The sequence below is a fragment of the Harpia harpyja genome, chromosome 10, assembly GCF_026419915.1.
Source record: "Harpia harpyja isolate bHarHar1 chromosome 10, bHarHar1 primary haplotype, whole genome shotgun sequence".
In the NCBI taxonomy this organism is placed as follows: domain Eukaryota; kingdom Metazoa; phylum Chordata; class Aves; order Accipitriformes; family Accipitridae; genus Harpia; species Harpia harpyja.
The window spans coordinates 975652-1001701 of NC_068949.1; the positions used below are offsets into that span (position 1 = coordinate 975652).

General features: G+C 57.6%; 2 protein-coding genes across 8 annotated transcripts; one reads left to right on the forward strand and one right to left on the reverse strand.

Moving 5' to 3' along the window:
- Positions 1-1779: 1779 nt before the first annotated feature.
- EVI5L (ecotropic viral integration site 5 like) lies at positions 1780-19796 on the reverse strand. Of its 5 annotated transcripts, XR_008236993.1 has the most exons (21): positions 19629-19796; positions 15176-15375; positions 13942-14131; positions 13555-13779; positions 13053-13127; positions 12632-12757; positions 11939-12082; positions 11678-11767; positions 11053-11150; positions 10873-10933; positions 9974-10027; positions 9384-9416; positions 8314-8454; positions 8005-8133; positions 7324-7464; positions 6287-6439; positions 5871-6017; positions 5102-5197; positions 4897-4992; positions 2540-3284; positions 1780-2505 (listed from the first exon to the last, which is right to left on the reverse strand). XR_008236993.1 is itself a non-coding variant. In XM_052799758.1 (20 exons), exons 2-20 carry the CDS (start codon positions 15322-15324, stop codon positions 3084-3086), a joined length of 2349 nt encoding a protein of 782 aa, XP_052655718.1. In that variant the 5' UTR covers positions 15325-15375; positions 19629-19796; the 3' UTR covers positions 1780-3083. The 5 variants fall into 5 exon arrangements, 4 of the variants coding, with proteins under 4 accessions (XP_052655718.1, XP_052655719.1, XP_052655721.1 ...); XM_052799758.1 differs by having other exon boundaries at positions 1780-3284; XM_052799759.1 differs by lacking the exon at positions 9384-9416 and having other exon boundaries at positions 1780-3284.
- A 2151-nt stretch (positions 19797-21947) lies between these two features.
- Positions 21948-26041, forward strand: LOC128147388 (low affinity immunoglobulin epsilon Fc receptor-like). Of its 3 annotated transcripts, none has more exons than XM_052799921.1 (9): positions 21948-22165; positions 22388-22558; positions 22680-22841; positions 23026-23076; positions 23183-23272; positions 23661-23774; positions 23868-24019; positions 24810-24919; positions 25537-26041. In XM_052799921.1, the coding sequence occupies exons 1-9, from the start codon at positions 22069-22071 to the stop codon at positions 25667-25669; spliced, it is 1080 nt and encodes a 359-aa protein (XP_052655881.1). In that variant the 5' UTR covers positions 21948-22068; the 3' UTR covers positions 25670-26041. The 3 variants fall into 3 exon arrangements, with proteins under 3 accessions (XP_052655881.1, XP_052655882.1, XP_052655883.1); XM_052799922.1 differs by having other exon boundaries at positions 21957-22165; positions 22463-22558; XM_052799923.1 differs by having other exon boundaries at positions 22003-22165; positions 22463-22558; positions 22743-22841.
- The last annotated feature ends 9 nt before the right edge of the window (positions 26042-26050 follow it).

Below are 26050 nucleotides of genomic sequence, written 5' to 3' on the forward strand. Positions count from 1 at the left end.
GGTAGGGGAGGGCTGGGGGATACTGGGAACACTGGGAAGGGGGTACTGGGAGGGATGGGAGGGGGGGACTGGGAGGTGACTTGGGGCACTGGGAGCTCAAGAGGGGGCACTGGGGGGGTGTAACTGGTAATACCGGTGGGCACGGGGGATACTGGGAGTACTGGGGAGGGCACTGGAAAGGGATACTGGGAGCACTGCGGGGGGGGAATGGGGTAACTGGGAGCACTGGGAGGATGCTGGGGCACTGGGAGGGATGGGGGGGGGAACTGGGAGGTAACTTGGGGCACCGGGAGCTCAAGAGGGGGCACTGGGGGGGGGTGTAACTGGTAATACTGGTGGGCACGGGGGATACTGGGAGTACTGGGGAGGGCACTGGAAAGGGATACTGGGAGCACTGCGGGGGGGGGGAATGGGGTAACTGGGAGGATGCTGGGGCACTGGGAGGGATGGGGAGGGGAAGTGGAAACACTTGGGGGGGGGCACTGGGGGTGGCACAGGGGATACTGGGAGTACTGGGGGGGCACTGGAAAGGGATACTGGGAGCATTGTGGAGGGGAACAGAGGGTAACTGGGAGCACTGGTGGGTATGGCGGGGGGGCACCAGCCTCTTCCCGCTCCCCCCCAGCTCAGGACCACCGACCCGAAGCCGCCTCCAGCCAGGACCCCCCTGGCAGCACCCTGAGCCCGGGACCCCCCACCCAGGACCCCCCCAATTGCCTGGGTCCCCCCAGGGACCCCCCCTCTTTCCCAGGGGCGGGGGGGGCAAATAAAGGTGCTGCTGAACCCCCCCATGTGGTTATTGGGGTCCCCTTGAGGGGGGCAGGCTACTTTGGGGTGAATTCCAGGGGTTTTGGGGTCCCAGGGGGCCATTTGGGGGCCAGTCTCAGGGATTTGGGGGTCCCGGTAATTCGGGGGGGCAAATTCCAGGGATTTTGGGGTCCCAGCAGATTTATTTAGGGTGGATTCCCGGGGTTTTGGGGTCCCAGGGGAGCCATTTTGGGGTCAGTCTCAGGGATTTTGGGGTCCCAGGAATTTTTTGGGGGGAAGTCCTGGGATTCTGGGGCCAATCCCAGGAATTTGGGGGCCCCAGTATACTTTTGGGGGGGCAAATGTCAGAGTTTTTGGGGTCCCAGCAGATTTTTGGGGGGTGAATTCCTGGAGTTTTGGGGTCCCTGGGGGCCATTTTGGAGCCAATCTCAGGGACTTGGGGCCCCCAGATTTTTTGGGGGGTAAATTTTAGGGGTTTCGGGGCCAATCTCAGGGATTCTGGGAGTCTCAGCTGATTTTTTGGGGGTGAATTTGAGGCTTTTTGGGGCCCCAGTTTGGGACCAGTCTCAGGGATTTTTGGGGTCCCAGCAGATTTATTTGGGGTGGATTCCTGGGGTTTTGGGGTCCCAGGGGGCCAATCTCAGGAATTTTGGGAGTCTCAGCTGATTTTTGGGGGGTGAATTTGAGGCTTTTTGGGGCCCCAGTTTGGGACCAGTCTCAGGGATTTTGGGGTCCCAGCAGATTTTGGGGGGGTAAATTTGAGGCTTTTTGGGGTCCCGTTGTTCCACAGCGTCTGTATTTCTCTGTACAGGATATAAACAGCGATGGGGGGATTGCGGGGGGGTGCAGGATCCGGCCCTCTCCTGGGCCAGGCCACGTCAGGGTCATCCCCCCCCCCAAAAAATGTCCAGGATCCGGCCCTGCCGCTGGCCGTACCGGGGGTGTCGTCGTCCCCCCCATGTCCAGGATCCGGCCGGGGGCTCAGGGTTTTTTTGGGGGGGGGGGTGGGGGGGGTGGGATGTGTGTGTTGGCTGGATCCAGGATCCGGCCACTGTCTGGGATCGCACCGTATCCAGGATCCCTCCGTGCGCAGGATCCGGCCGTGTCCCGGGGATTTGGGGGGGGCGGGCTGGGGGTGTGCAGGATCTGGCCGTGTCCTTGGGGGGTGTCAGGGTTGGAGGGGGTGTCCCACTGCATCCCACTGCATCCGGGATCCGGCCATGTCCCAGGATCCGGCTGTATCCAGGATCTGGCCTTGGGCTGTGTCCTGGGGGTCCCATCATGTCCCAGGGTCTGGCTGTGCGCAGGATCCGGCCATTCAGGGATCCAGCGGTGCCCCGGGATCCAGCAGTGGCGCAGGATCTGGCCGTTCAGGAATCCAGCGGCGTCCTGCGATCCCTCTGTGCGCAGGATCCGGCCGGTCAGGGATCCAGCGGTGTCCTGGGATCCCTCTGTGCGCAGGATCCGGCCTTTCAGGGATCCAGCGGTGTCCTGGGATCCCTCTGTGCGCAGGATCTGGCCGTTCAGGGATCCAGCAGTGTCTTGGGATCCATCTCTGCACAGGATCTGGCTGTTCAGGAATCCAGCGGTGTCCTGGGATCCCTGTGTGTGCAGGATCCGTCCATTCAGGAATCCAGTGGTGTCCTGGGATCCTTCCGTGTGCAGGATCCGGCCACTCAGGGATCCAGTGCTGCCCCAGGATCCAGCGGTGCCCCAGGATCCCTCCGTGTGCAGGATCTGGCCATTCAGGGATCCAGCGGCATCCCAGGACCCAGCCGTTCAGGGATCCAGCGGCGTCCCAGGATCCCTCTGTGTGCAGGATCCGGCCGTGCTTGGGGTCCTGCTGGGAGCTCGCGGCACCCCCAGGCCCAAGACCTCGACCTTCCCCCCCCCCCCCCCCCGGCCAGATCCTGCCCTGGGGTGCTGTGGGGCCCACGGGTGTCCCCTGGGTGTTGTGGGTGTCCCTTAGCGTCCTCTGGCTGTCCCCAAGTGTCCCCCGGGTGCTCTGGGACCCACGGGTGTCCCTTAGTGTCCTCTGGGTGTCCCTCAGTCTCTGCTGGGTGCCGTGGGTGTCCTCAGCGTCCCCCGGGGGACCCTCAACGTCCCCAGGGTGCCCCCAGGGTGCCACGGGGCTGGCGGGTCCCCGATGTCCCCACGGGTCAGGGTCCCCGGGGTGGCCCCGTGGGCTCACCGTCACTGCTGTTCCCCGTGTTCCCCACGTTCCCCCAACGTCCCCGTGGATCAGGGTGCTATGGGTGCCCCCCCTCGATCTCGCTGGTCGCTGCTGTCCCCCACGTCCCCGATGTCCCCGTGGGTCACGGTGCCGTAGGTGCCCCCTCGGTCTCGCTGTCGCTGCTGTCCCCCATGTCCCCGAGGTCCCCGAGGTCCCCGATGTCCCCGTGGGTCAGGGCGAAGGGTGGCAGCTCCTCGTCGGAGGAACCCAGCGAGTCCTCGTCCCCCAGGCGTGTCCCCAGCCCCACCGCCCCGAAGGCCAGCGGCCCCCGCAGCAGCCGGATCTGCGGGGACAGGGGACAAGGGGACAGGGGACAAGGGACATGGGAACACGACGGGTGATGGGACAAAAGGATGGGGACAAGGAGAGAGAGGGACAGGGGACATGGGAACACGATAGGTGATGGGACAAGGGGATGGGGGACAGGGAACAAGGGAATAGGGATGGGGCCGAGGGGACAGGGGACAAGGGGATGGGGACAAGGGGAGAGGGACAAGGGACATGGGACCGTGATGGGTGATGAGACGAGGGGATGAGTGACAAGGGGACGTGGGATAAGGGGACAGGGGACAAAGGGATAGGGATGGGGTCAAGGGGACGGGGACAAGGCGACGTGGGGACAGAGAGATGGGGATAAGGGACAGGGGATGGGACAGGGGACAAGGAGATGGGGGACAGGGACAAGGGGACAAGGGACGAGGGCATGGGGGGAATGGGAGAGGGAAGAAGGGGATGGGGGACAAGGAACAGGGACAAGGGGACATGGATGGGGGATGAGGGGACACGGAGAGGGGATGGGGACAGTGATGAAGACAAGGGTACAGGGACAAGGGACAAAGGGACAGGGGAGGACCAGGTGACGGGTGGAGGACAAGACAGGCAGAGGGGTGGGGGAGAGGAGGGGACAAAGGGACAGGAGAGGGGACGGGGGGGGGACAAGGGACAGCAGAGAAGGGGAGGAGGGAGGAGAGATGGGGAGAGACATTGTCACCAGCTGTCCCGGTGCCACGTGGCTCTGCGGGGACATCGCCGATGGCACCCAGGGGACGTCACCGACGGCACCAGCGCCCAGCACAGCCCTGCTCGGGGACTGTCCCCGATGTGTCCTGGCCTTGGGGACATCGGGGACCCTTCCCCGGGGGGGGTGTGGGGGGGGTGACCCCACCATGCGAGGGACAGGGGGTGATGTCCTCTGTCCCCAGTAGGCAGGGTCACTCCCCGCCCCAGGGAAGGGTCCCCGAGGCATTGCGTGGGTGCTGGACCCTGTATGGGGGTCCCACAGCACCCGTGGGTGCAGGGTACAGGTCCCCCAGCACCCGTGGGTGCAGGGCACGGATCCCCCAGCACTTGTGGGTGCAGGACGTGGGTCCCACAGCACCCGTGGGTGCAGGACGTGGGTCCCCCAGAACCTGTGGGTGCAGCATATGGGGTCCTGCAGCACCCATGGGTGCAGGGTACAGGGTCCTGCAGCACCCGTGGGCGCAGGACGTGGGTGCCGCAGCACCCGTGGGTGCAGGATGTGGGTCGCTCCAGAACCCACGGGTGCAGGGTACAGATCCCACAGCATCTGTGGGTGCAGGATACGGGTCCCCCAGCACCCGTGGGTACAGGGTACAGATCCCCCAGCACCCGTGGGTGCAGGGTACGGATCCCCCAGCACTTGTGGGTGCAGGACGTGGGTCCCACAGCACCCATGGGTGCAGGGTACAGGTCTCCCAGTACCCGTGGGTGCAGGACGTGGGTCCCCAAGAACCCGTGGGTGCAGTATACGGGGTCCTGCAGCACCCGTGGGTGCAAGGTACGGGGTCCTGCAGCACCCATGGGTGCAGGATACGGGGTCCTGCAGCACCCGTGGGCGCAGGACGTGGGTGCCGCAGCACCCGTGGGTGCCTTACCTCGGCCTTGAGCTCGTCGATGTGGTCCTTGAGCTGGCGGATGTACTGGGCGGCGTCCGAGTGGTTGAGCTGCCCCTGGATCATGCCCTCCTCCCTCTGCGGGTGCGCGCGGGTCAGCGGGTGCCCGTCCCCCTCCTGTCACCCTGTCACCCCGTTTCCCCCCCCCGCCTTGTCCCCCCCACCCCGTCCCCTCGTCCCCGCTCACCTGGATCTCCAGCTCGGCGACGCGCTGTCGCATCTCGGCCAGGGCTGCCATGCTGTCGGCCTCACGCAGCCGCACTGCCATCACCTCCTCCTTGCTCTGGGGACATCCGTGTCAGCCGGTGCCACACCAGTGCCACCCCTGTGTCACCCACCCCCCCCCAGCCCCCAGGGACAAGGGAAGGCTGGTGGAGGGGACGTTGGGGGTGATGGGAGCACCGTGGGGACACTATAGGAGGGGACACTGGGACCCCATGGGAGGGGACATGGGGTTCCTGTTGGAGGGGACACGGGGACCCCAAGGGAGGGGACATTGGCACCCCATTGGAGGGGATATGGGGACACCATGGGAGGGGACACTGAGACCCTCTCAGAGGTGACACATTGACCCCTTTTGAGGGGACGTGGGGACCCTGGTGGAGGGGACAAGGGGACACCATTGGGGGGGGTGATAGGACGCTGCTGGAGGGGACATGGGGACCCTGTGGGAGGTGACATTGGGACCCTCTCAGAGGGGACACACTGACCCTGTTGGAGGGGACACGGTGGCCCTCCAGAAGTGGACACGGTGACCCCAGGGGAAAGGCTGTTGGTGTCCCTGGGGAGGGGACAGCGGTGTCCCCACAGGAGGGGACAAGGGAGGGTCTGTGGGTGCCCCAAGGGAGGGGACAGGGATACCCCTGGGGAGGGGACGGTGAGCACCCACGGGTGCCCCCAGGGAGGTGACAGAGGAGGGTTTGGGGTTGTCCCCGAGGTGTCCCCAAGCGTCCCACCTTGCACTGGGCCTCGGCGTGTTTGCGGTGGCTCTCGCTGAGCTGCGCCTGCAGCCCCTTGCTCTGCGCCGCCGCCAGCCGCAGCTGCTCCCGCAGCCCCGCGCAGGTCTGCTCCGCCCGGCCCAGCACCGTGCGCTGGATCTGGCCCTGCAGGGAGGGGACAGGACTGTCACCACCCTCTCCCCGGTCCCTGTCACCCCTCCTGCCCCCCCCCCCCCCCCAGCTCCCGCAGCTCCGCGCAGGTCTGCTCTGCCTGGATCTGGCCCTGGGTGTGCAGGCACCCAGCACCCATGGACCCAGCAGCGCCCAGTCCAGCACCCACAACGCCAGCACCCCCCAGTTCAGCACCCCTAGCCCCCGTACCCCCCAGTTCAGCCCTCCCTAGCCCCCCGTCAGGATGCGGCCCAGGCTCTGACCTGCGTCTCGAGCTGCAGCACCCGTTGGCGCAGCGCCCGCAGCTCAGCCTGGGCCTGGGCCTCCCGCAGCCGCGCCGCCACCACGGCCTCTTGCAGCGCGTTGGCGTTGCTCCGCCGCGGGGACTCCTTCCAGCGCCCGCCCGCCCGGCCCGCCTGCGCCCAGCACCCATCAGGCACCCGCCAGGTGGATGGGGGGACCCGGGTGGCCCCCGTGGGGACCCCGGGGTGGCAGGGTGAGGGACACAGGTGGATAGGAAGGGACAGAGGCGTTGGGACGAGGGATACAGGTGGCAGGGAGGGGACACAGGCGTTGGGACGAGGGACCCAGGTGGACAGGAGGGGACCCAGGTGGACAGGGGGGAACCCAGACGTTGGAACAAGGGACCTAGGTGGCCAGGAGGGGACCCACGTGTCTGGGAGGGGTGTCAGGACAAGGGACCCAGGTGGCCAGGAAGGGACCTAGATGTCGGAACAAGGGACCTGGGTGGCAGGGTGAGGGACCTAGGTGGATGGGAGGGGACGGAGGCATTGGGATGAGGGACCCAGATGGCCAGGAGGGGACCCAGGCATCAGGACAAGGGATCCAGGTGGCCGGGAGGGGACCCATATGTGGGGACAAGGAACCTAGGTGGCCAGGAGGGGACACAGGTGTCAAGACAAAGGACCCAGGTGGACAGGAGGGGACCCAGACGTTGGAACAAGGGACCTAGGTGGCCAGGAGGGGACCCACATGTCTGGGAGGGGACCTGGTGTCAGGACAAGGGACCCAGGTGGCCAGGAGGGGACCCAGGAGGGACCCGGGTGTCAAGGTGAGGGAACCTGGTGGCCAGGAGGGGACCCAGTGTCAGGACAAGGGACTCAGGTGACTGGGAAGGGACCCAGGTGGCTGGGAGGGGACCCAGGCATCTGGGGGGTGACCCAAGCGTCTGGGAGGGATCCAGGCATCGAGAAGGGACCCAGGCATCCAGGGGGGCACCCAGGTGTCTGGGGGGGACACCCAGGGATCCAGGAGGGGACCCAGGCGTCCGGATCCTTACCTGCCAGCTGTCACTGAGGTCCTTCACCTGCTGCTGCAGCTCCGTCAGCGACTTGACGGCCTCGGCCTCGCGCAGCGCCAGCGCCTGCAGCTCCTCCTGCAGCCGCACCACGTTGTCCTCGTCCGGCAGCAGGCTGTTCCTCTGCGGGGACACGGGGGACATCAGTGGGGACACCCCGGGGTGGGGGCAACCCAGGGCGGGGGCATCAGATTATCAGTGGGGACAGCCTAGGGCAGGGACAGCCCAGGGCAGGGACAACCCAGGGCAGGGACATCCCGAGGCAGTGTCACTGGATGTCATCGGGGACACCTTGGGGCGGTGGCACTGGTCATCGGTAGGGACATCCCAGGGTGGTGGCACTGGGGGCTTGTCCCCCTCTGCCAGGTGGAATTGGGGACACTCATAGGGCGCTGGGGGAGACGATGGATGACACTGGGGACAAAGGATCCCCCAGGGACATGTGGCACTGGGGATCCCTGGGCACAGGGGGAACCCTGGGGACACCTGTGTGGCACCGGGGATCCCCAGGGACAGGGGACACCAGGTCCAGGACCCCCCAAGGCCCCTTGTGTGACAGTCCCTGTCCCCAAGACCACTTGTGTGACACTCCCCAGGGCCACTCGTGGGACCATCCCTGTCCCTAGGGCCACCAGCGTGACACCCGTGAGCTGTCCCCATCACCTTCTCCATGTCGAGGACTTTATCCTGCATCTCCTTGAGGGCGCTGAGGGTCTCGCTCTCCCGCAGCCGCGACTGCTCCAGCTCCGTCTCCAGGTGGGTGACAAACTCCTCGCTGAAGCGTGGGTTCCCCTGCCACCGTCCCCAACGTGTCACCCATGGGGCACAACGCCTGTCCCCGCCTTGCCCACGGCGGTGGCACCCACCACCCGCACCCAAATCCGGGCTGCAGCAGGGCGCGAATTGAAAGGGGGATGTGTGGGGGCGACGGGCAACGCCTGGGGACATCTGGGGACATCTGGGGACACCGACCTGCTGGTCCTGCAGCTGCCGGATGGTGGTCTGGGCACGCTGCAGGTTCTCGGTGGCCGAGGTGCAGCGTTGCTTCACCACCGCCAGTTCCCGCTTGATGATGTAGTTCTCCTCTGCCTCCTGTGCCCGTGTCACCTGGCCCTGGGGACAGCGGGGACGTGTCACCACCATGGCGTGGCGTGACCGGTTCTCCCCCCCCCCCGCAGCGTGCCACTGGGAGGGGTGTGGGTGGCAGTGGAGGGGTGGTGGGGACAAGGGGGTGATGCTGGGGACACGAGGTGACGCTGGGGACACGGGGCGACGCTGGGGATGAGGGGGTGACGCCAGGGATGAGGAGTGACGCCAGTCCCACAGTGGGTGAGGCTGGGGACAAGGGAATGACGCTGGGGACAAGGGGGTGATGCCAGCAATGGAAGGTGACGCCAGCCCCACGGCAAGGTGACGAGAGCAATGAGGGGGTGACGCCAGCCCCCTCCGCGGAGGGTGACAGCAGGGACGAGGGGGTGACACCAGAGTGATGCTGGCCCTGTGGTGGGTGACACCAGCCTTGTAGTGGGTGACACTGGGGACAAAGGGGGTGACGTCGGGGATGAGGGGGGTGACACCAGCCCTGGGGGGTGACACCAGCTCCACAGCAGGTGACATCAAGGACAAGGAGGCGACAGCAGCCCTGTGGGGACCTCCAGGGACATTTTGTCCCCTCTGAGCCGCTTTCACCCCACGACCCGTGACCTTCCGCTCAAAATCCACCTATTCTGGTCAAACTCATCAAAATGGCGGCTTTTACCCCATCTTGGCCAAACCCCACCCCCATATGCCACCGCGCCACCCCCCACTTTCCACCGAGCCCCAAAATGGGCCAAACCCCCCCATTTTCACCAACCGCCCCCATATCCTCCTTCCCCCCCCACCCCCCAAAGCGGGGAAGGTGCGCGGGAGCCTCCGGAAAAGCAGGAAAAAGGGCAAATCTTTCCCAAATGAGCCAGACGCAGGCGGGCTGGGAAGCAAAAGGGGGAAGAAAAGGGTTAAAACGCAGCAGAAAAGAGAAAAATAGCTATTTTTGACGCTACCTGGATGAGCCTGTCGGCGAGAGCCGCGCTCTCCTGCGGCCGCCGGCGGAGAAGAGAGAGAAAGAGAGGAGAGACGTAACAAGATAAACGAAGGAGATGGAGGCAGCGAGAGAAGCCACGAAGCGGAGGCACCCGGCAACCTTCCCGCGCATCATCGGTTCCCGTTTTGGAGTGTTTTCCAAGGGTTTTAGCTCTTTTCCCTCCATGCCGGGGGGCAAACACAGCGATGGTGGTGTTTTGCACTAAAATGGAGCATTTCCCACCTCCTGGAGGGAGACTTTGTGTGGAAAAATGATGAAGCAGGCACTCGCTGGACTTAAATGTCCTATTTCTGCACCAAAATGGTGCGGGGAGGGGAGATTTTGGGGGTGTGGCCCATAAAAGGGGTGCTGGAGGTTACAGGGTTGCACCCATGGGTGCCATGATCTCTGGGCAGTGGTGGTATAGGTGCCTCAGGGGAGTTTGGGGTGCTCTGGGGGACATTTTGGGTGCTCCGGGGGGGGTTGGGTGCCCTCAGGGGGTTTGGATGCCCCCAGCGGGGTTTTGGGGTGCTCCTGGGGGGGGTTTGGGGTGCCGGCCGTGGGGCTCACCTTCTCCAGGGTTTCAATGCGCTGTTTCAGCAGGCGGTTCTCGGTGCGGAGGCGCTGGGGGGCAAAAATGGGGAGGAATCAGCCCTGGGGTGGGTTTGATGTCCCCAGGGGGGTCACTGAGCCTGGGGACAGCTTGGGGGCAGGGGGGCTCAAGGTAAAGTAGCCCCAGGCATAGGCTAAGCTGTCCCCAGATGGCTCCAGTGGCCTCGGGTATGGGTCAAGTGGCCCTGGGATGGCTCGAACAACCCTGAAGATGGGACAAAGTGGCCCTGGGATGGCTTACATAGCCCTGGGGACAGCTTAAATGGCTGTGGGATGGGTCATGGTGGCCCCAAGATGGCTTAGATGGTCCCAGGGATGGGCAAAATGTCCCCAAGGATGGGTGAAAGTGGCACTGGGATGGCTCAAACTGCTCTGTGACAGGTCAAGTGGCCCTGAGGACACTTTAAATGGCCCCTGGGATAGGTCAAAGTGGCACCAGGATGGCTTAAATGGCCCTGGGGATGGGCTAAGCTGCCCCAGGAGGGCTCAAGTGGCCCTAGGGACAAGTCAAGCGGTTCCAGGGAGAGGCTAAGCCACCCTGAGATGGCTCAAGTGGCCCCAGGAATGGGCTACATGGTCCCAGGATGGCTCAAAGTGACCCCAGGGATGAGCCAAAGTGGCCCTGGGATGGCTTAAATGGCCCTGGGGATGGGCTAAGCCATCCCAGGATGGCTCAAACAGCTCTGGGAATGGGTCAAGTGACCCTGGGATGAGCCACAGTGGCCCCGGGATGGCTTAGATGGCCCCAGGGATGGGCTACACCATGTCAGGAGGGCTCGACTGGCCCCAGGGATGGGCCAAGTGGCCATGAGGATGGCTCAAGCAGCCCCAGGATCCCAACACTTGACCTGTCTCACCTTGATCTCGATCTGCTCCTCCATCTCTTTGTTCTTGATGGCAGCGTACTCCTTCTCCAGCCTGCTTGGGACATGGGGACAGGCTGGGACACGAGGACGGGGACCAGACCCCCTGGCCCTGCGCCCCATGGCTGCTGGGAGGACCCCATCCAAGCGTAGGAACCCATCTCCTCCTCTCACCTCTTCATCTTCTTGGGGTTGTACTTGACCTGGAAGGCCCTGAGGATGAGCTTGTCGGGGCAACTGTCGAACTGGTGTGGGATCACCTTCTGGAAGTACTGCGGGTGCGGAAACCAGCCATGAAACATGGCCCCAAAATACAGGCCATCGCATAAACCAGCCCCAAAGTAGGGTCCGTTGGGTAAAACCAGCCCCAAAATAGGGCCTGTTGGATAAATCTGCCTCAAAACACACTCTTGTTGCGTAAATTCACCCCAAAATGCAACTTATTGCATAAACCACCCCCAAAATATGGCCCATCACGTAAACCTAAAATACAACCCATTGCACAAATCCACCACAAAATATGGCCTGTTCCATAAACTGGTCCACAAACACATCCAGTTGGGAGAAACCTGCCCAAAAATACTAAAAGTGGGGCTAAATCTGCCCCAAACTACGTCCCCTTGGACAAATCTGCCCAAAAATACATCCCCTTGGATGCCCTGTTGTACAAATCCACCCCAAAATATGTTCTGTTGCCTAAATCCACCCCAAAACATGTCCCATTGGATAAATCTGTCCCCAAATACATCCTGTTGGACAAATCCACCCCAAAACATGTCCCATGTCCATGGGCACGTACCTGGGACATGCCCTCCATGTCGAGCTGGATGAGCTCGGCCTGGTTGAACTGCAGCAGCGCCATCCCCACGCGGAAGACGATCTCCAGCCCCTGCGGGAAGGGTCCACGCTTGACCCCACGCCATCACCTTTCCCACCCGGGGTTTGGGGTTTTACTCCCCAAAACCAGACCAGCTGGCATGGGGAGAACATTTCCATATCCAAGTGGAAAATGTGGTTGTGGTCCCTTTGTGATTTATGGTGTTGGCCGCGGCCCCGTTACCTCGTACATGAAGATGTCGAAGACACGTGTGGCCACGGGAAGAGGGAAGGTGGTGAGGAAGAGGGTGAGGAACCAGGACGAGGCGTACATGGAGGTGAGGAAGCTCTGTGAGCGGAAGTGGATGTTCAGCTCCGGCAGCTGCTCCTGGACGTGAGAAATGGGGGAAATGAAGAGAAACGGGATGGTGAATGTTTTTAGGCGTCATTCATGGCTGTTGAGGTTTGAACAGGTCCACGAGGTCTTGTGGGGGGTCCCATGGAAGGTCTCCTGGTGGGGGGGGCTCGTGGATGGTCGCCAGGGGCTCATGGATGTCCCTCAGGGCATCTTGTGGATGGTCCCTGGGGTGTCTCATGGCCAGTTCCTTTGGGTGTCTCACCGGTGGGCCCCAGGGTCTCACAGATGGTGCCTGGGGCACCTCATGGAGTTGTCCTGGGGTCTCATGGATGCTCCCAGCATATGTTGTGGACATTTTTGTGGACTCACTGATGTCCCCCTTGAAAAATCATGGATGGTCCTCAGAGCATCTCATAGACATCCCCAGGATCTGTGTCGCTGGACACGAGCTCCATTGGAAGAACCCATTTCTCCCAAGAGCTGCCACCTCACTCCTACCTCTCCCTGTCCTTGTCTCCCAGATCCACCCACCAGTTCCCACCACCCTGAGCATTTTGGGGGGTGTGGGGTGGTGCCTACCTGCAACATGTACTCAAACTGGTAGATGCAGAGCCCCAGCTCGGCCATACTGGGTTTGAAGAGCTCCCGTAAGCGGTATTCCTGCATCAGCCTCACGAACACGCAGAAGGCCTCCTCCTCGGGCATCTGGAGACCCAAAGGGACATTAATTCCCCCTTGAACCTCTGCTGGCAGCTCCAGATGCGGAGCCTCTTCCCATTAGGTGATGGAATGGGATGTGCCAGAACCCGTCCCTGGGTGAAGGGAAATGCGAATGGGGGATTTTAAACCCATCAGGAGTAAGTGGGATGGTGGAAATGAGCCCATTTTGCTCCTGAGGATCAAGAAAAAGGCTCCCATTTCCCAACCCCATTCTACCATGTCTCTGGAGGGTGTTGAAAACCCATCGGCAGCTCCTCCTCGCCCCGGAGTCGTCACAAACCTGCATTAGCAGCAGTCCCACGATGAAGGCGCTACCCTGGCAGTATCCGACCTCCCGATCCACCAGTGAATAGGCCTGGAAGGAGGAAAAAAATTCAAAATAAATATACGTGTGAGCAGGGGGATTCGCGGGGCCACCATCCCTGCTTGCTGTGGGAGGCCAACAGTGGAGGGAAGCCTTGACCATGACATCAAAACCAGCTTTTTTTTGGTTGACAACACCTCCTGTGAGCACGATGTTGCTGCAAACTTGAATTTAGACCCCCAAATACTCAACTATTTGTTTCTTAATTCAGAGTAAAACTCAACAGGAAAAATGAGGTCTGGGGAATGAGGTCGCTTTGCAAGGAAAGACCTGTCACGCTGCAAGAAGTGATGGTTCCAGGAGTTTGTGGTGGAAACCAAACCCATCAAAAATTAATATCCACTTAAAACAGCTTCAAAACCCAAAGCAGTGTCTGGGCTATGGCCAAGATCCATTGACGTTCGAGGAAAGACATTACCTTCATGACATTGAAGAGCACCTCCTGGCCCAGACTGTCCTGTCCCTTGAAGAACTCGTGCTCCGGGTAGGTACGGGCGATATCCCGTCGGATGAGCTTCTCACAGGGAGAGGACATCTTGAGCAGCTCCGAGTATTGGTTTTTGACGGGCATGTCGGTGGCACTGCAGAGCAGCTGCCAGACGATGGCACGGAAGTGGTGGGGGATCCCTTTGCGGATGAGCTCCTGTGCAAAAATGGGGCAAAAGCCTGAGAAAATGGGTTTCAAGAAGATGCGGAAGCTCCTCGTGGATGGGGAGACATCGTCCTGTCCTGGCACGGGGAAGGTCATGCTGCAGATTTTTGCAGTGGGGTTAAAATAGAGTTAAAAATAAAGCAGTTTCCTCACCTTCAGCAGCTTCTCTTTCTTCTTCCGCCACTCGTCCCACTCGTTGACGATGCGGCCCCAGAGGATCCAGGTGTCCTCCTCGAGGTGGCTGAGGTTGGAGGAGGCCGAGGAGCTGGAGACCAAGGAGGAGCCGCTGTTCCTTCGTGAGCCGTTCATGGAGCGCATCGACTTGGAGTCGGCCTCCAGTAGCCTGCGAGAGACCGAGATAGCCCCAAAAAAGCCCCAAAGGAGGAGACAGCCCCCAAAACTGCCCCAAACGAGGAGATATTCCTCCAAAACAGGACCCAAGGAGAAGAGATTCCCCCAAAACGGTCCCAAAAAAGGAGATGCTCCCCCAAAACAGCCCCAAACGAGGAGATATTCCTCCAAAACAGCCCCCAAGGAGAAGAGATTCCCCCAAAATTGTGCTAAAAGACGAGAGATTCCCCTCAAACAGCAGATATTCCCCCAAAATGCCCCAAAGAAGGAGATATTCCCTGAAAACTGTGCCAGAGGAGGAGTTATTCCCCCAAACAGCCACAAAGGAGAAGAGAGTCCCCCAAAACAGTCCCAAAAAAGAAGATATTCCCCCCAAAAAACCCAAAGGGGGAGAGATTCCCCCAAAACCATGCCAAAAGAAGAGAGATTCCCCCCAGAGCACCCCAAATAAGCAGATATTCCCCCAAAACCACCCCGAAGAAGGAGATATTCACCCAAACCACCCCAGAACAGCACCTGGATGGGCTATTTGCCCCGGCCAGATGCTGACAGTTGCCCGGGGATGGTTTCTTTAATGAATTTGCTTAAAAAACAGATTTCCAATGTTTTTTTTCCAAAAGTAAGGTTGCTTAAAAATGGCTTTGCAAGGAAATTTGCATTTCGGGGCTTGATTTTAACACCAGTTTAATGCCAGGGATGGAGCTTTTTGCCCGGTATTTCGGCAAAGTGAGCCTCAGGGCTCGTTTCCTATCAAGAGCAGGTTTAAAACCCACCACCGAAGTGGGTGGGTTTATTATTTCCAAACAGCTGCCTCCTTCCAGAAATCCCCTTCGCCTGCCTGAACGAGCAAACCCTGGTGCTTTCAAAGAGAAAAATATAACCTTGAAAATAAGAAACTGGAGTGTTTTTATCCCGGCTGGAGCAATGCTTGGGGGAAATGGCTCGTTGTTGTCCAGTGCCTTTGATTTTAAGGGACATACTTGAAAAAAAAGGACGATAAAAAGGCCAAATGGGGCAGATATCTGCTGGCACTCACCGATTTTGCTCCTCCAGCTTCGCCAGCAGCTCCAGTTCGTCGGGGCTGAGGTTTTCCGAGTCGGAGGTGGGAGAACATGCCGGTGCTGAGTTGACGGAGGAGAGGGCTTCGTGGGAGGACGAGTCGGGGCTGACGGCCGGCGACGCCATGGCGGCAGGGGCCGGCAGCGTGCCGAGCCCACGGGGATTTCGGGGTCTCACCTGGAAAGCCGAGCACCAGCATGAGCGGGATGTGACCCCCCCATCTTTTCCTCCTCACCACATTGCTTCGAATCTCTTAAAACCCCCTGTTTTAGCTAATCTGATAGAAAACAGGATGTGAGCATCGCTCGGTTTGCAGCCTACCAAGATATTCACTTAATTCCCTAAAAGGATCCCATTTAAGCCCAGTTTTCATGTCAAGCTAGTTCTAAGCGCATCGTCCTGTGTTTGCCCTAAATTAGTTGAATTAAATTAGCCTAAAAACTGGAATTAAGTCCAATGTACCCTCATTTTGGGAAGGAACAGGCCAATATGGGAAGAGAGGATTTACAGAAAGCTGTCCTCACTGTGCTTTAGGGGTTGATGTCGCCCAGTTTGCCCACTTTGGTGGTGTTTTATGGAAAAATGCCTCCCTGGGGAAGAATGAGTCCCAGTTTGGGACTGCAGGGACCAGCAGAAATGGGGTAGAAAATGATGGGTTGAGGAGTGCTGCAAAAAGAGAAGTTCAAGTGGTGCCTCCGGTGGGGATTTGCTGGAGGATGAACAGGGACTGGGATCCCTCAAGGCAGTTCTGGCCTGTTTTGGGCTGAAAAACTTTCCTTTTGGTAAAAAAATGCTGCTGAAGATTGGCAAAATGAACCCTCAGTCGCTGCTGTGGCCAAAGGGGATGAAGAAAGTGGAGGAAAGAAATAAAAAGCAGCAGAGCCTGAAGGATGCGCTGTGACTGTGTGATTTACCTGATTTGGGCTTAGTTTACTCTCTGTGCAGATTAAGCTGTAAATTGGGGAGGTTTTAGCCAAAAAGCCACATTTCCAACCCCTTTTTTGGGAGGAAAAACTGGCCAGTGGAGCAAAACAAAAATCCCTCACTGTTTGGTTAACAGTTTTCCAAAACCAGCAAAATTTAACAGAGTGGCTTCGGGGCAAGCAGGGAGAATCAGGTCAATCGTTAACGGGATCAGGCAGATTTGCTTATTAAGCAGGAAATTTTATAAAGGAGGGGAAAAAAAAGCCTCGATTATATTTGATTCAGGCCCATGCTGCTCGTCATGGGACAGGGCTTGTCCAGCAGTGCCTTCGTCTCCAGGAGAGCTGTTAATTTATTTTCTATAATTAATATTTCCCTGCAAGACCTTGCTGGCTGATATCACCCAAAATACTGTTTTAATGAAAAAAAATAGTGAGCACCATCAGCGGCTTCGCTGCAAAATGATAAGTTACCAGTCAAACAGTGGCCGCAGCACAACCTGTCAGGGTTCAATGGGCTGCGAGAACGTCCTGAAATGGCTTTTTAGGAAAATGCTCATTTCCATGTCGATGTGTGCGGGGGGAATGAAAGCAACAACCACATGTGGATGAGCATGGGATGGCCAAAATGCACGATTTCAACCCAAAAATGAGGTAGGCAGATGGCAATATTGTTTATTAGACCCATAAAAACCAGGTGGAAATGGGAAAAGAGGAGAAAAGGCAAGCTGAAATTTTTCAGTGGGTTTTTTGGGGTGAAATCCTGTTGGTTTTCCAACGTGGAGGGAAGGAGCTGGTGGTTGCCGTCCTTCAGGGGTTCCTGTCATGCCAAGAGCTTTTTCCAGGGCGATGGGTATCAAAATTTGCTGAAAATGCTTGAATTTGGAGGAAAAAAAAAGTCTAAGGGGTTGTCAAAGGTGCCGAGAAAATTTGGGGAAAAAAGTAGTGGAAATGGTCCTGGAAATGCCACCATGGTGCCTAGACTCTGTTTTTAGGAAACTGGCCCTAAAAGTGGCTCACACAATCCCGATTTCAGCCCATTTGTGATGGTGGGTTAATAAAAAATAACTTTCCAGGTGCGACGGGGCACTGCAGAGTCCTCAAGGTCCCCACGTGTCCCCAAAGTCCCCACATCTCGCTGTCACATCCGCTCATTTTCCCCCAAAATACCATTGCTCAATCAAAATGCTGTAAAAAAAGCCCAATTTCAGCAGGATGTCAAGATGCCGACCTTGAGCCAGAGTGTTTTGGGAGGAAAACATTAAAATTTCCCCTTTGCGCTTAAAATCTGCCAATTCGTAGCTTTTTCAACCCATTTTCACAGCTTTTCAGTGGAGCTTCATACCGTTTCTGTGGTGTTTTGTGCCTTTTTTGCCCCTTTTTATGCCTTTTCTGTGTCATTTTATGCCTTTTCCACCCATTTTTGCAGCGTCTCTCAGTGCTGTTTTGCACCTTTCCCACCCCGTTTTCACAGTATTTTCTACACTGTTTTCTCAGCGTCTCTCAGTGCCGTTTTGCGTCTTTTTTGCACCATTTTTGCCGTGTCTCCAAACTCTTTCTGCGATTTTTCTGTGTTGCTTTCGCCGCCTCTTAAAAGTTCATCAAAGCAGGAATTCACCCCCAGTTTCAGCAGCAATTTTTGGAGGCACCGGCTAGCGACGCTGACTTCACATCGAACACAAACCATCAAAAATCCACCAATTTGCCAGAAACCCCAATTATTAACATGCAAAAGGAACCGGATAAGGAAAAAAAAAAATATTAAACCACAAATATTTCAGCGGGACCTTCTCAAGCTTCACCAACATCTGCAGTTTGCAGAAAGAGGAGGAAAATGGATAAAAACGGGTTTTAAACATTGCGGGTTTTGCCACCAGCGGGGATGAAGCAGGTGCAAATTTTAAGCTAAAATCCCACCAAAATGCCAGGTTTAAAACTGACCAAAACCCACACAAAAACAGGTGAAAATTGAATTCAGCACCAAAACAGAGCGAGGAAACTGCCCCCCCCCCCCCGACGCTGGCCACCAAAATGCATTTCCAAAGGTGGCATTTTGGGGAAAAACTACCCAAAATGCCACTCGGGTGGTGATTTTTATGTTTTGCGCAGTCCTAAATTGGTTGAAATGCGCCCCAAACTGGGAGGGTTTGGGGTCTTTTGGGATTTTTCACCGAAATAGGGTGGGTTTTTTTCCCCCCATCCAGGCTGCTGGTGGCAGCAGGTATTAAACACTGCCGGCAATGCTGCTGGCAAAGCCCCTATTGATGGAAAACCAGCAGAAAAAGGGGAAAAATCAAAAAGGGAGGATGAATCTGGGGGAAAAACCTGTAATTTGATAGGAAACCTGAGTCGTCCCAGGGTAGCTAAAATCTCTAGGTTTGAACCCAAAAGGAGAGGCGCGCCGGGGACGGCACAAAGCCGTGGCTCCAGGGGCTGCGGCCGTGGTTGCTCCATCTTCTAGGCAGCTGCGGGGGGGTGTGTGTGTGTGTGTGTTTTGGGGGGCATCCAGGGACCCCCCCAAGCCTCCTCCCCAAGAATGGGGGGCACAGGGATGCTGGTGGAGAGGGTGGTTGTGCATTGACTAGGTGTGGGGGGTGATAAAAGCCTCCCTCCTCCCCAATAAATGACATTTAGGGACCGCGGCTGTGATAGGGGGGAGCTCAGCTGCCTGCTGCAGACTCCCCCTCTCCTTTTTTTTTAACCAAAACCTCATTATTTTACGAGAAAAAGAAGCAAGGGACAACACCCTCTTTGCACACAGGAGCGCAGCCGTCGGCAGGCTGCGATGGTGGGGGGCCCCAATAAAGGAGGTGAATAGGGGGACCCCCTCCAATGTCCTCCTCTATGGGGGGGGGCACCCCTAATGCCTCCCCATGGCGTGGTGGGGTACCCCAATGCCCCCCCTGCAATATAGCCCTGAATTCTCCATGCTGTGGCATGGTGGGGGGCACCCCCGTGGTTTCCTCTGGGGGGGGTAAACCCCCAATTACCCCCCAAAAGTGGGGAGGAATCCCATTTACCCCCTTAGCCTGGGGGGGAGAATCCCCTAGTTACCCTATAGTCCTGGGGGGGGGGGGGGTTACCCCCAGCTACCCCCATAGCCAGGGGGAAGACTATCCCAATGCCCCCCCCATGGAGGGGGTACCCCCAAAAGCATGGGAGGTACGGTGGCAACCCCAACTAGTCCCCCCTCCATAGACTGGAGGGGGGGAATATTTACCCCAAATTCCCCCCCCCCCCAGCATTACCCCCATAGACACCCCCTCCTCATAGCCTAGAGGGGGGCTTTACCCCCAATACCCCCCCCCGGGGGGGGGTCACCCCCAAATACCCCCTCACCCCGGGGGGGGGGGGGTTACCCCCAATTCCCCCCCTAACCTTTAGGGGGTGATTACCCCCGATCACCCCCCATAGCCCCCCCCCGGGGGGGGGGTCACCCCCCCATTCCTGAGGGAGGGAGCCCCCCCCCCCCGAAGGGGGCGGGCCGCTCCTCCCGGCCCCTCCTACCTGCGAAGCGCTGCCATGGCGACCGCCGGCTGCCTCCGAGGGGGGGGCCCGCGGCGTCCCCCCGCCGCCACCGCCGCTTGGAGCCGAGCGGGAGCCGCGGCCGCCGCGGGCCCCGCCGCTGCCATGGACGGGGGGGGGACCCGCCGCCGCCGCCGCCGCCGCCGCCGCCCTGACTGACACTGACTGACAGGGGGCCCCGCCCCTCAGCCAATCATCGCGCCGCCTCCGCGCCTTCGCCCGCCTCCCCGCGGCGCCACCGCCAATCGCCGAGGTCCGCCCGGGAATGAGCCGCCGCGGGGGACCCGGCTACAAACCGCGCCTGCTGTGCGGTGAACCAATGGGCTGGATCGCCGGTGGTTGATGGGCAAGATGCCCTTCCAATGAGATTCAAGGAGATGCTTCCCCCCCGAGGGGGGGTGGGCACCGCCTTGCTGAGAGGCGAATGGCAGGCGCAGGTGGTGATGATAGATAGGTAGAGCGGCCAATCGGCTGCCACATCTCGCTTGGAGTGGCACCTGGCTGACAGAAGAGGACAACAAGCCCCGCCTGTTAGCTGAAGTGGGAGGATTTGATTGTCAGGGAAATCTACCAATCGCGGGCGCAGGAGAAGGTGAGGCAGCCTATGGGGGCGCGGAGACTAAGCGGCATTCACCCCTCCAGCACAGGTGGCTGAACCCGCCTTCCTGGCGAGAGTTGCGGCTCTTATTGGCTAACGGGGATGATAGGCAGACGCCTCCACCTACGGGGCGTCGAGTAGCTGATCGCAGCTCTGTGGTAAGGGGTGCAGAGTGGAGTCACCCTCGGTTACCTCAGGGAGGGTGCCTGGGTAGGGGGACCCGGGATGGGGGGTCCCCAGTTCCCCAGGGACAAGGGTGCCAGGCAACCCTGGTTACCCAAAGATGGGGGTGATGGGGGGGGTCCCTCATTCCCACAGGGACCTGGGTATGAGGACCATGGGGGTCCCCAGTTCCCCGGAGACAACGGTGTCAGGGTGACCAGCATCCCCCGTCCCACAGAGGTCCAGGGATGGGGACGCTGGGAGCTCCTGGGATCTCCAGGGATGGGGAGAATAGGGAGCCCAGCTCCCCAGAAATGGGGGTAACAGGGGTCCCACGTTTCTCAGGGATTCAGGGCTTGGGGCACTAGGGGTCCCCAGGGATACTAGAGTCCCCAGTTCCCCAGGGATAGGGGTTTGGGGGGCATTGGGGATGTCCCTAAGGACAGGAGTGCTGGTGCACGGGGTATCCCCAGGGACAGGGATATGGGGACACTTAAAGAGCCCAGGGAGGGGGGTGTGGGACACTGGGGGCGTCCCCAGGGCCTGGGGGTGCTGAGGTGCCATTGGGGATATTTTTAACAGTGCTGAGAAGTGTTTTTTTTAGGAGCTTAAAGGGATTTTCAACCACTCCAGCTTCAGTATTTAAAAAAGATAAAAAACCCTAAAAAAGGTTAAAGAGATAAGGATGTGGGAGGTTGAGGGGTGGGAGCTGGTGGTTTTGGTCCTCTCTTGACTTTTATCTCAGTTTTCAATTCTTTCAGCTTAAAAAGCACCAGGACAAACTGCATGCTGTCAGCAGAGAGGGGAACCACCGTGAGAGCGTGTGGGCCAAATTCACAGCGTTGCAACCCAAACCCAACTCCATTGCCTCTTGGAAAGTGCCGGAGGCCCAAGGGCATGAGCGGCCACCCCAGGGAGAAGTTTGGCCTCAACTTCCCCTAAATTCGGGATCAAAAAAAGGGAAATTGGACAAAAGGAGGAAGCTGCTTGCCCCAAGAGCAGGGGAACCAGAGTGAGGGACGTTCAACTTTTGGCTGTGTTTGCTTTTCCCAGGGTGCCTCTGTGAAACTCAGCTGAAATCAGTCAATGGTGAAGTTATTCATAAGTTCTAACTTTCGTTTACTGTGGTAGCCAGCCCAGCGGACGCCTAGCTCGAAGCCCTGAGGGCATTCAGGCAATGAAAAGAACCTTCTGGAGAAGGAATGAAGGAAACGGTACTCAAAAAAATGAGGATTTTCACAACGCTAAGTTTCTTGCATTAAAAACACAAGTAGTCACAAAAAAGCTGAACAAAATGCTAAAGAATTCCCACCAAACCAAAGAAAAAAAGTGAAATTTAGGTGCTCACCTTTGAGAACACCGGTCACCGTTTAGGCATGAAGCCTCCAAAAACTGCCTCCTCAGGCAGGTGCCGGCCTCGTTTGAGAAGAGCAGGGTGTGGTTTTTAATGAATTCTTCTGAAAATCAACAGGGAAACGGGCTGCAACACGTGGCAAGGGGCTGCCCAAGCGTATTGGCCGCTCCAAAGCTCCTGAGTGCGCAGATTTTTTTCTTCTAGGAATCAGAATTATGAAACACAAGCATTTCCTTCCCCCCAGGATGAGATGACGTGTGTTCCCCTCCACATAAATTGGGGCGATATCAAAAGAAAAAGGATCAGAGATGTCACAAGGCGAAGATGCCGTCGGCAGCTACGAGAAATGGGATTTTGCTGAGGGGACGGAGTTGGAGAAGGAAGAGCAGAGGAAACCTAAAGGAGGTATTGGGGCAAGGGAGTGGCTTTGGGGATCCAGAGACATGAAACTGGAGGGTTTCAGCTCTTCAAACCAGCCTTTTTCTGAAGTTATAGCCAAATTTCGACACCTGGTTCCTCCGTCAGGTCACAATCTAGGAAAAAGAGTTTTGAGCATGGAGAACAGTGGGTAGAGCCACTCAAGAGGTTGTTTTGGGGGGATCTCTCCTCTTTGTGCTCTTCTTTAAGAAAATACCCGTTGGGGAGCAAGTTATTTGGGGCTGCCTCACCCCATTTCACCCCCGGCAATGCTGTCCATCCTAGCCTTGTCTCCCGAGAGAGCTGTTGTGCTGCTGTACGTGCTTCTGGCCCTCACCTTCGTGCTCTTCATGGCTCTCACCATTGTGAACCTCCAGAGAGGTGAGTCCGCCGTGCACCCCTTGCTCCGATCGGCAAGCATGGGGCGGGCACAATCTGGGGGAAAACACCAGCAGATGGAGCAAAACGTGCCTCCAAGTTAGGATTGAAGGCTCTTTTGCAGCCTGTGAACTCTCCAGGGCTGGATCCGGAGTGAAGGCAAGTGCTCTCCTCTTCTCCTCTCCAGTATCCACGGTGTGGGAGGTGTTGGAACAAGCCCGGATACGGAGTGAGAACAGCCACATGACGGCATGGCACAACCTCTCGGAGGTCCAGCGCGCCCTCGGTATGACATTACGCCCCACAATGGCTCCCTAGCACCCGCTGCATCCTTGATACCTGTACGGATTTTCCCCCCGGCGCTTCCCAGGGTGCTTTTCCTGGCAAAAAAAATGAACCGAAGCTGCCTTCCATCAGGACAAAGATGGTCAGGGCTTGTTTTGAGCTTTCTCCTCTTATTTTCCTCTTAGATAAACAGCTCTCTGGTGAGCTCAAGGCGATTCACAGCCAACTTCTGAATGGTACGCCAAGGAAAAGGTGGTTTTGGGGAAATTTGAGCAGAATCCCGAATACTGGCTGCAGGCAGTGGCGAGACGGGGTCAAAAGCAGAGTTTTTCCTCCTTCCAGTGTCGCAAGAAGTGGAGAACGTGCGGTGGAAGATGACGCAGTGCGAAGAGGAGTGCGGGAAGGAGCTGTCGGATCGCCTCCGTGTCCTGGGTGAGAGCCTGATTTTGATGGAAAACTGTTAAATTCAGTCCTTCTCCTCGATTCCCAAAACACACGGTATTGGGTAGATGCTCCAAAGATTCCGAAAATGTGCACCAGGAGTTCACGAAGCCAATCTTAATGAGTTTGAGATAACATTAAGTGTACATTAAAGGAAAAAAAGCCTTTCTCAGCCTGTTGATAATAAAAAGCTCATTTAACGAAAGGGCTTTGAGGTTTTACTGCCTGAATTTTAGAGAACAGTAACTCGCACCAGAAAAACACACAGCTAAAGCCACAGTGTAAGTTAGGATGGAAAGGAAAAGGGGAAAGGAGACAAAAATGGGTTTTTTTTAGATCTTTGCGGCAGCTAACTTACCTTTTATTCTCTCCCTGGCAGAGGAAAGGGACGGTCTGGAGCCAGTGCTGCGGCAGCTGGCAGAGGTGAAGCAGGAGCAGAGCCGCGCATCGGCGCTCCTTGACGCGGCGCTGGAGGAGACACGCAACCTCTCAGGTGAGGGGCAGCACTCGGGCTGAGCCCGTGGGCGTCCCCCTGCGCTTGCCGACGCATTCTCCTTTTTCTTTTTTTCACCCCGTTTTCCCTCAGAAATTATCTGCACGAGGTGTCCCGCCGGCTGGCAGCAGTTTGCCAAAACCTGCTATTTCTTCTCCTCCACCACCAAACCTTGGCTGGCCGCTAAAGACTTCTGCACCAACTTCGATAGCCATCTGGCCATCGTCAACACCGAGCAGGAAAATGTAAGCTGAGAAATCCTGTAAAAAGTGAAAAAAATCCCCAGATTTCATGAGTTTAGAAGAATATTAGACTCCAGTTCCCCAAACAGAAAGCTGGAGGTTAAGCACAGGTGACTCAAGACTGCCTGCGGAGGGGGGAAAATGCAACCGTTCAAGGTTCCCACTTGGTTCTGAAGTGATTTGGCCAAATTGCATGAATCTGTCCCCAAAATGGCTGGGGTGATTTAAGGATTTTTTGGGAAAAGCCAGGGGGAAGTGGCTGCCCTGCTAGGTTCTTGTGTGACTCCAGAGGCCTCCCGGGGTACGAGAGGTGCTCACCTGAGTTTGGGGTGGATACGCCATGGCTCCATGGTGATCCCTTCTTGCAATCATATAGAAATTACAGAATTTATTTAGAAATTACAGAAATTATTTAGAAATGACAGAAGTTATAGACTGAATTACAGAAATATAACCCAAACCCTGCACAAATTAGCATTTCTACCCCAATTTAGACGATCTCTGCCTCCCATTCAGAGCGGTCCTTTCACCAACCTGGCTTTTAAAAAGCACATTGGGTCTGAAAAAAATCTTCTTTCTCCAGGTATTAGAAATTTCAGCACTTTTTTCCATTTGCAGTGGGAAACGTTGCATTTTTCGTCACACTTGTGGCACATTACGGTTGTTCCCTGCAAGGGACGGGCTCCCTGATGTCACTGACTCCCGGCATTGGCCTCGGTGCCACTGAATCCCTTTGCCGTCGCCTTCCGCTTCCGCTTATGACGCTTCATTTTCCTCCCCTCCCCGTTTGCAGAAATTTCTGGCAAATCACATCATGGACACTCGGGTGTTTTGGCTGGGCCTGACCGACATGCACACAGAAGGCAACTGGCAGTGGGTGGACGGCCGCATCCTCTCTCTCTCGTACGTTTTTAGCCTCATCGGAGGGTAAATTGCCCCCCCAAATCAACTTTGTTCTCCCTCGGCCCCTTTTTTACTCAAAAAAAGGCACCGCACTCTGGTTTAGTACTTGAAAAGTGCGGAAATGTTTCATGCTGCCGCAGTACCTGAAAATGCCAGGTGGGGGAAAGGTAAGAGGAGCCACCCTGCTGCAGGCAAGATTTTGGCTTCCCCCCCCGAAATTCACTTTGGTTTTGGGCTGAACGCGCAAGGAGCCGCAGCACCTGCTTGGTTCCCCCTCCTCGGGAATGGACCGAGACCCTGCACCGAGTCAAAGGGGTTATTTTGAACAGATCTCCTCATTCTTGGGATTTTGGGAAAAACACCACGATCAAAGTGAAGCCGTTTTCCTACATTAAATGGGATGAAAACGGGAAAATCATTGAAATTGCATTGCTATGTTAAACGGGGGGAGGTGGTTTTTCTGGGGGCCTGTTGCCCTCCTCGAAAGATGTTGTGGGGCTGGTGTGCTCTCCACCTGACTCCCCCCTACTTAACGCCCCCCCCCGCCCCCAAAACCCAACAAGTTCCCAAACAGAGAGCTTTCCACCCAAACCAGTGTGCCCCCCTGCTCCCCGCAGGTTCTGGAACAGCGGGGAACCCAACAACGTGGGCCACCAGGGCGAGGACTGTGCCACCATCTATTCCAGCGGCCACTGGAACGACGCTACCTGTTCCAACGCCGAGGCCTGGGTCTGTGAGCGCAGCTGCTAGTGGCTCCCCTCCCCGGGCCGCCTGCTTACCTTGCCGGGGCTTAAAAAACGGGAGAAAAAACAGTAAAAATCTGGCAAAACCAAGCACAGGGTGAAAACACGAGACTCGGGGGGGGAAAAAGGTATCCAAAAATGGGTACCTCCACTTCCCAAAAGCGGGGTGCGCTGCCTGAGGTGGACACAGCGCTGTGGCGGAAGGGTTAAATGGTTTGAGAGGGTCACTTTTGGGGGGAGGTGAGGGGGTGGGTTTAGAGATTTTTGGGATATTTGTTAACATTTTTTGAGCTGTTTACCTGTTGTGCCGAGGCTCAACGTATCGCTTGCCTTGTTAATCAGGAAAAACCACCTCATAAATAAAGTGCTTCAATTGTGATTCGAACCA

Bases quoted from the DNA above. Each gene is read 5' to 3' on its own strand.
- EVI5L (XM_052799758.1), bottom strand. From the start codon at position 15,324: ATGGCGTCGCCGGCCGTCAGCCCCGACTCGTCCTCCCACGAAGCCCTC. The intron at 13,780-13,941 runs GTGAGGAAACTG...ATTTTTGCACAG, and splicing joins AGAAAGAGAAGCTGCTGAAG to GAGCTCATCCGCAAAGGGAT. The intron at 13,128-13,554 runs GTAATGTCTTTC...TCCTCCTTCCAG, and splicing joins TGCTCTTCAATGTCATGAAG to GCCTATTCACTGGTGGATCG.
- LOC128147388 (XM_052799921.1), top strand. From the start codon at position 22,069: ATGTCACAAGGCGAAGATGCCGTCGGCAGCTACGAGAAATGGGATTTT. The intron at 24,020-24,809 runs GTAAGCTGAGAA...CCCCGTTTGCAG, and splicing joins TCAACACCGAGCAGGAAAAT to AAATTTCTGGCAAATCACAT. The intron at 24,920-25,536 runs GTACGTTTTTAG...TGCTCCCCGCAG, and splicing joins GGCCGCATCCTCTCTCTCTC to GTTCTGGAACAGCGGGGAAC.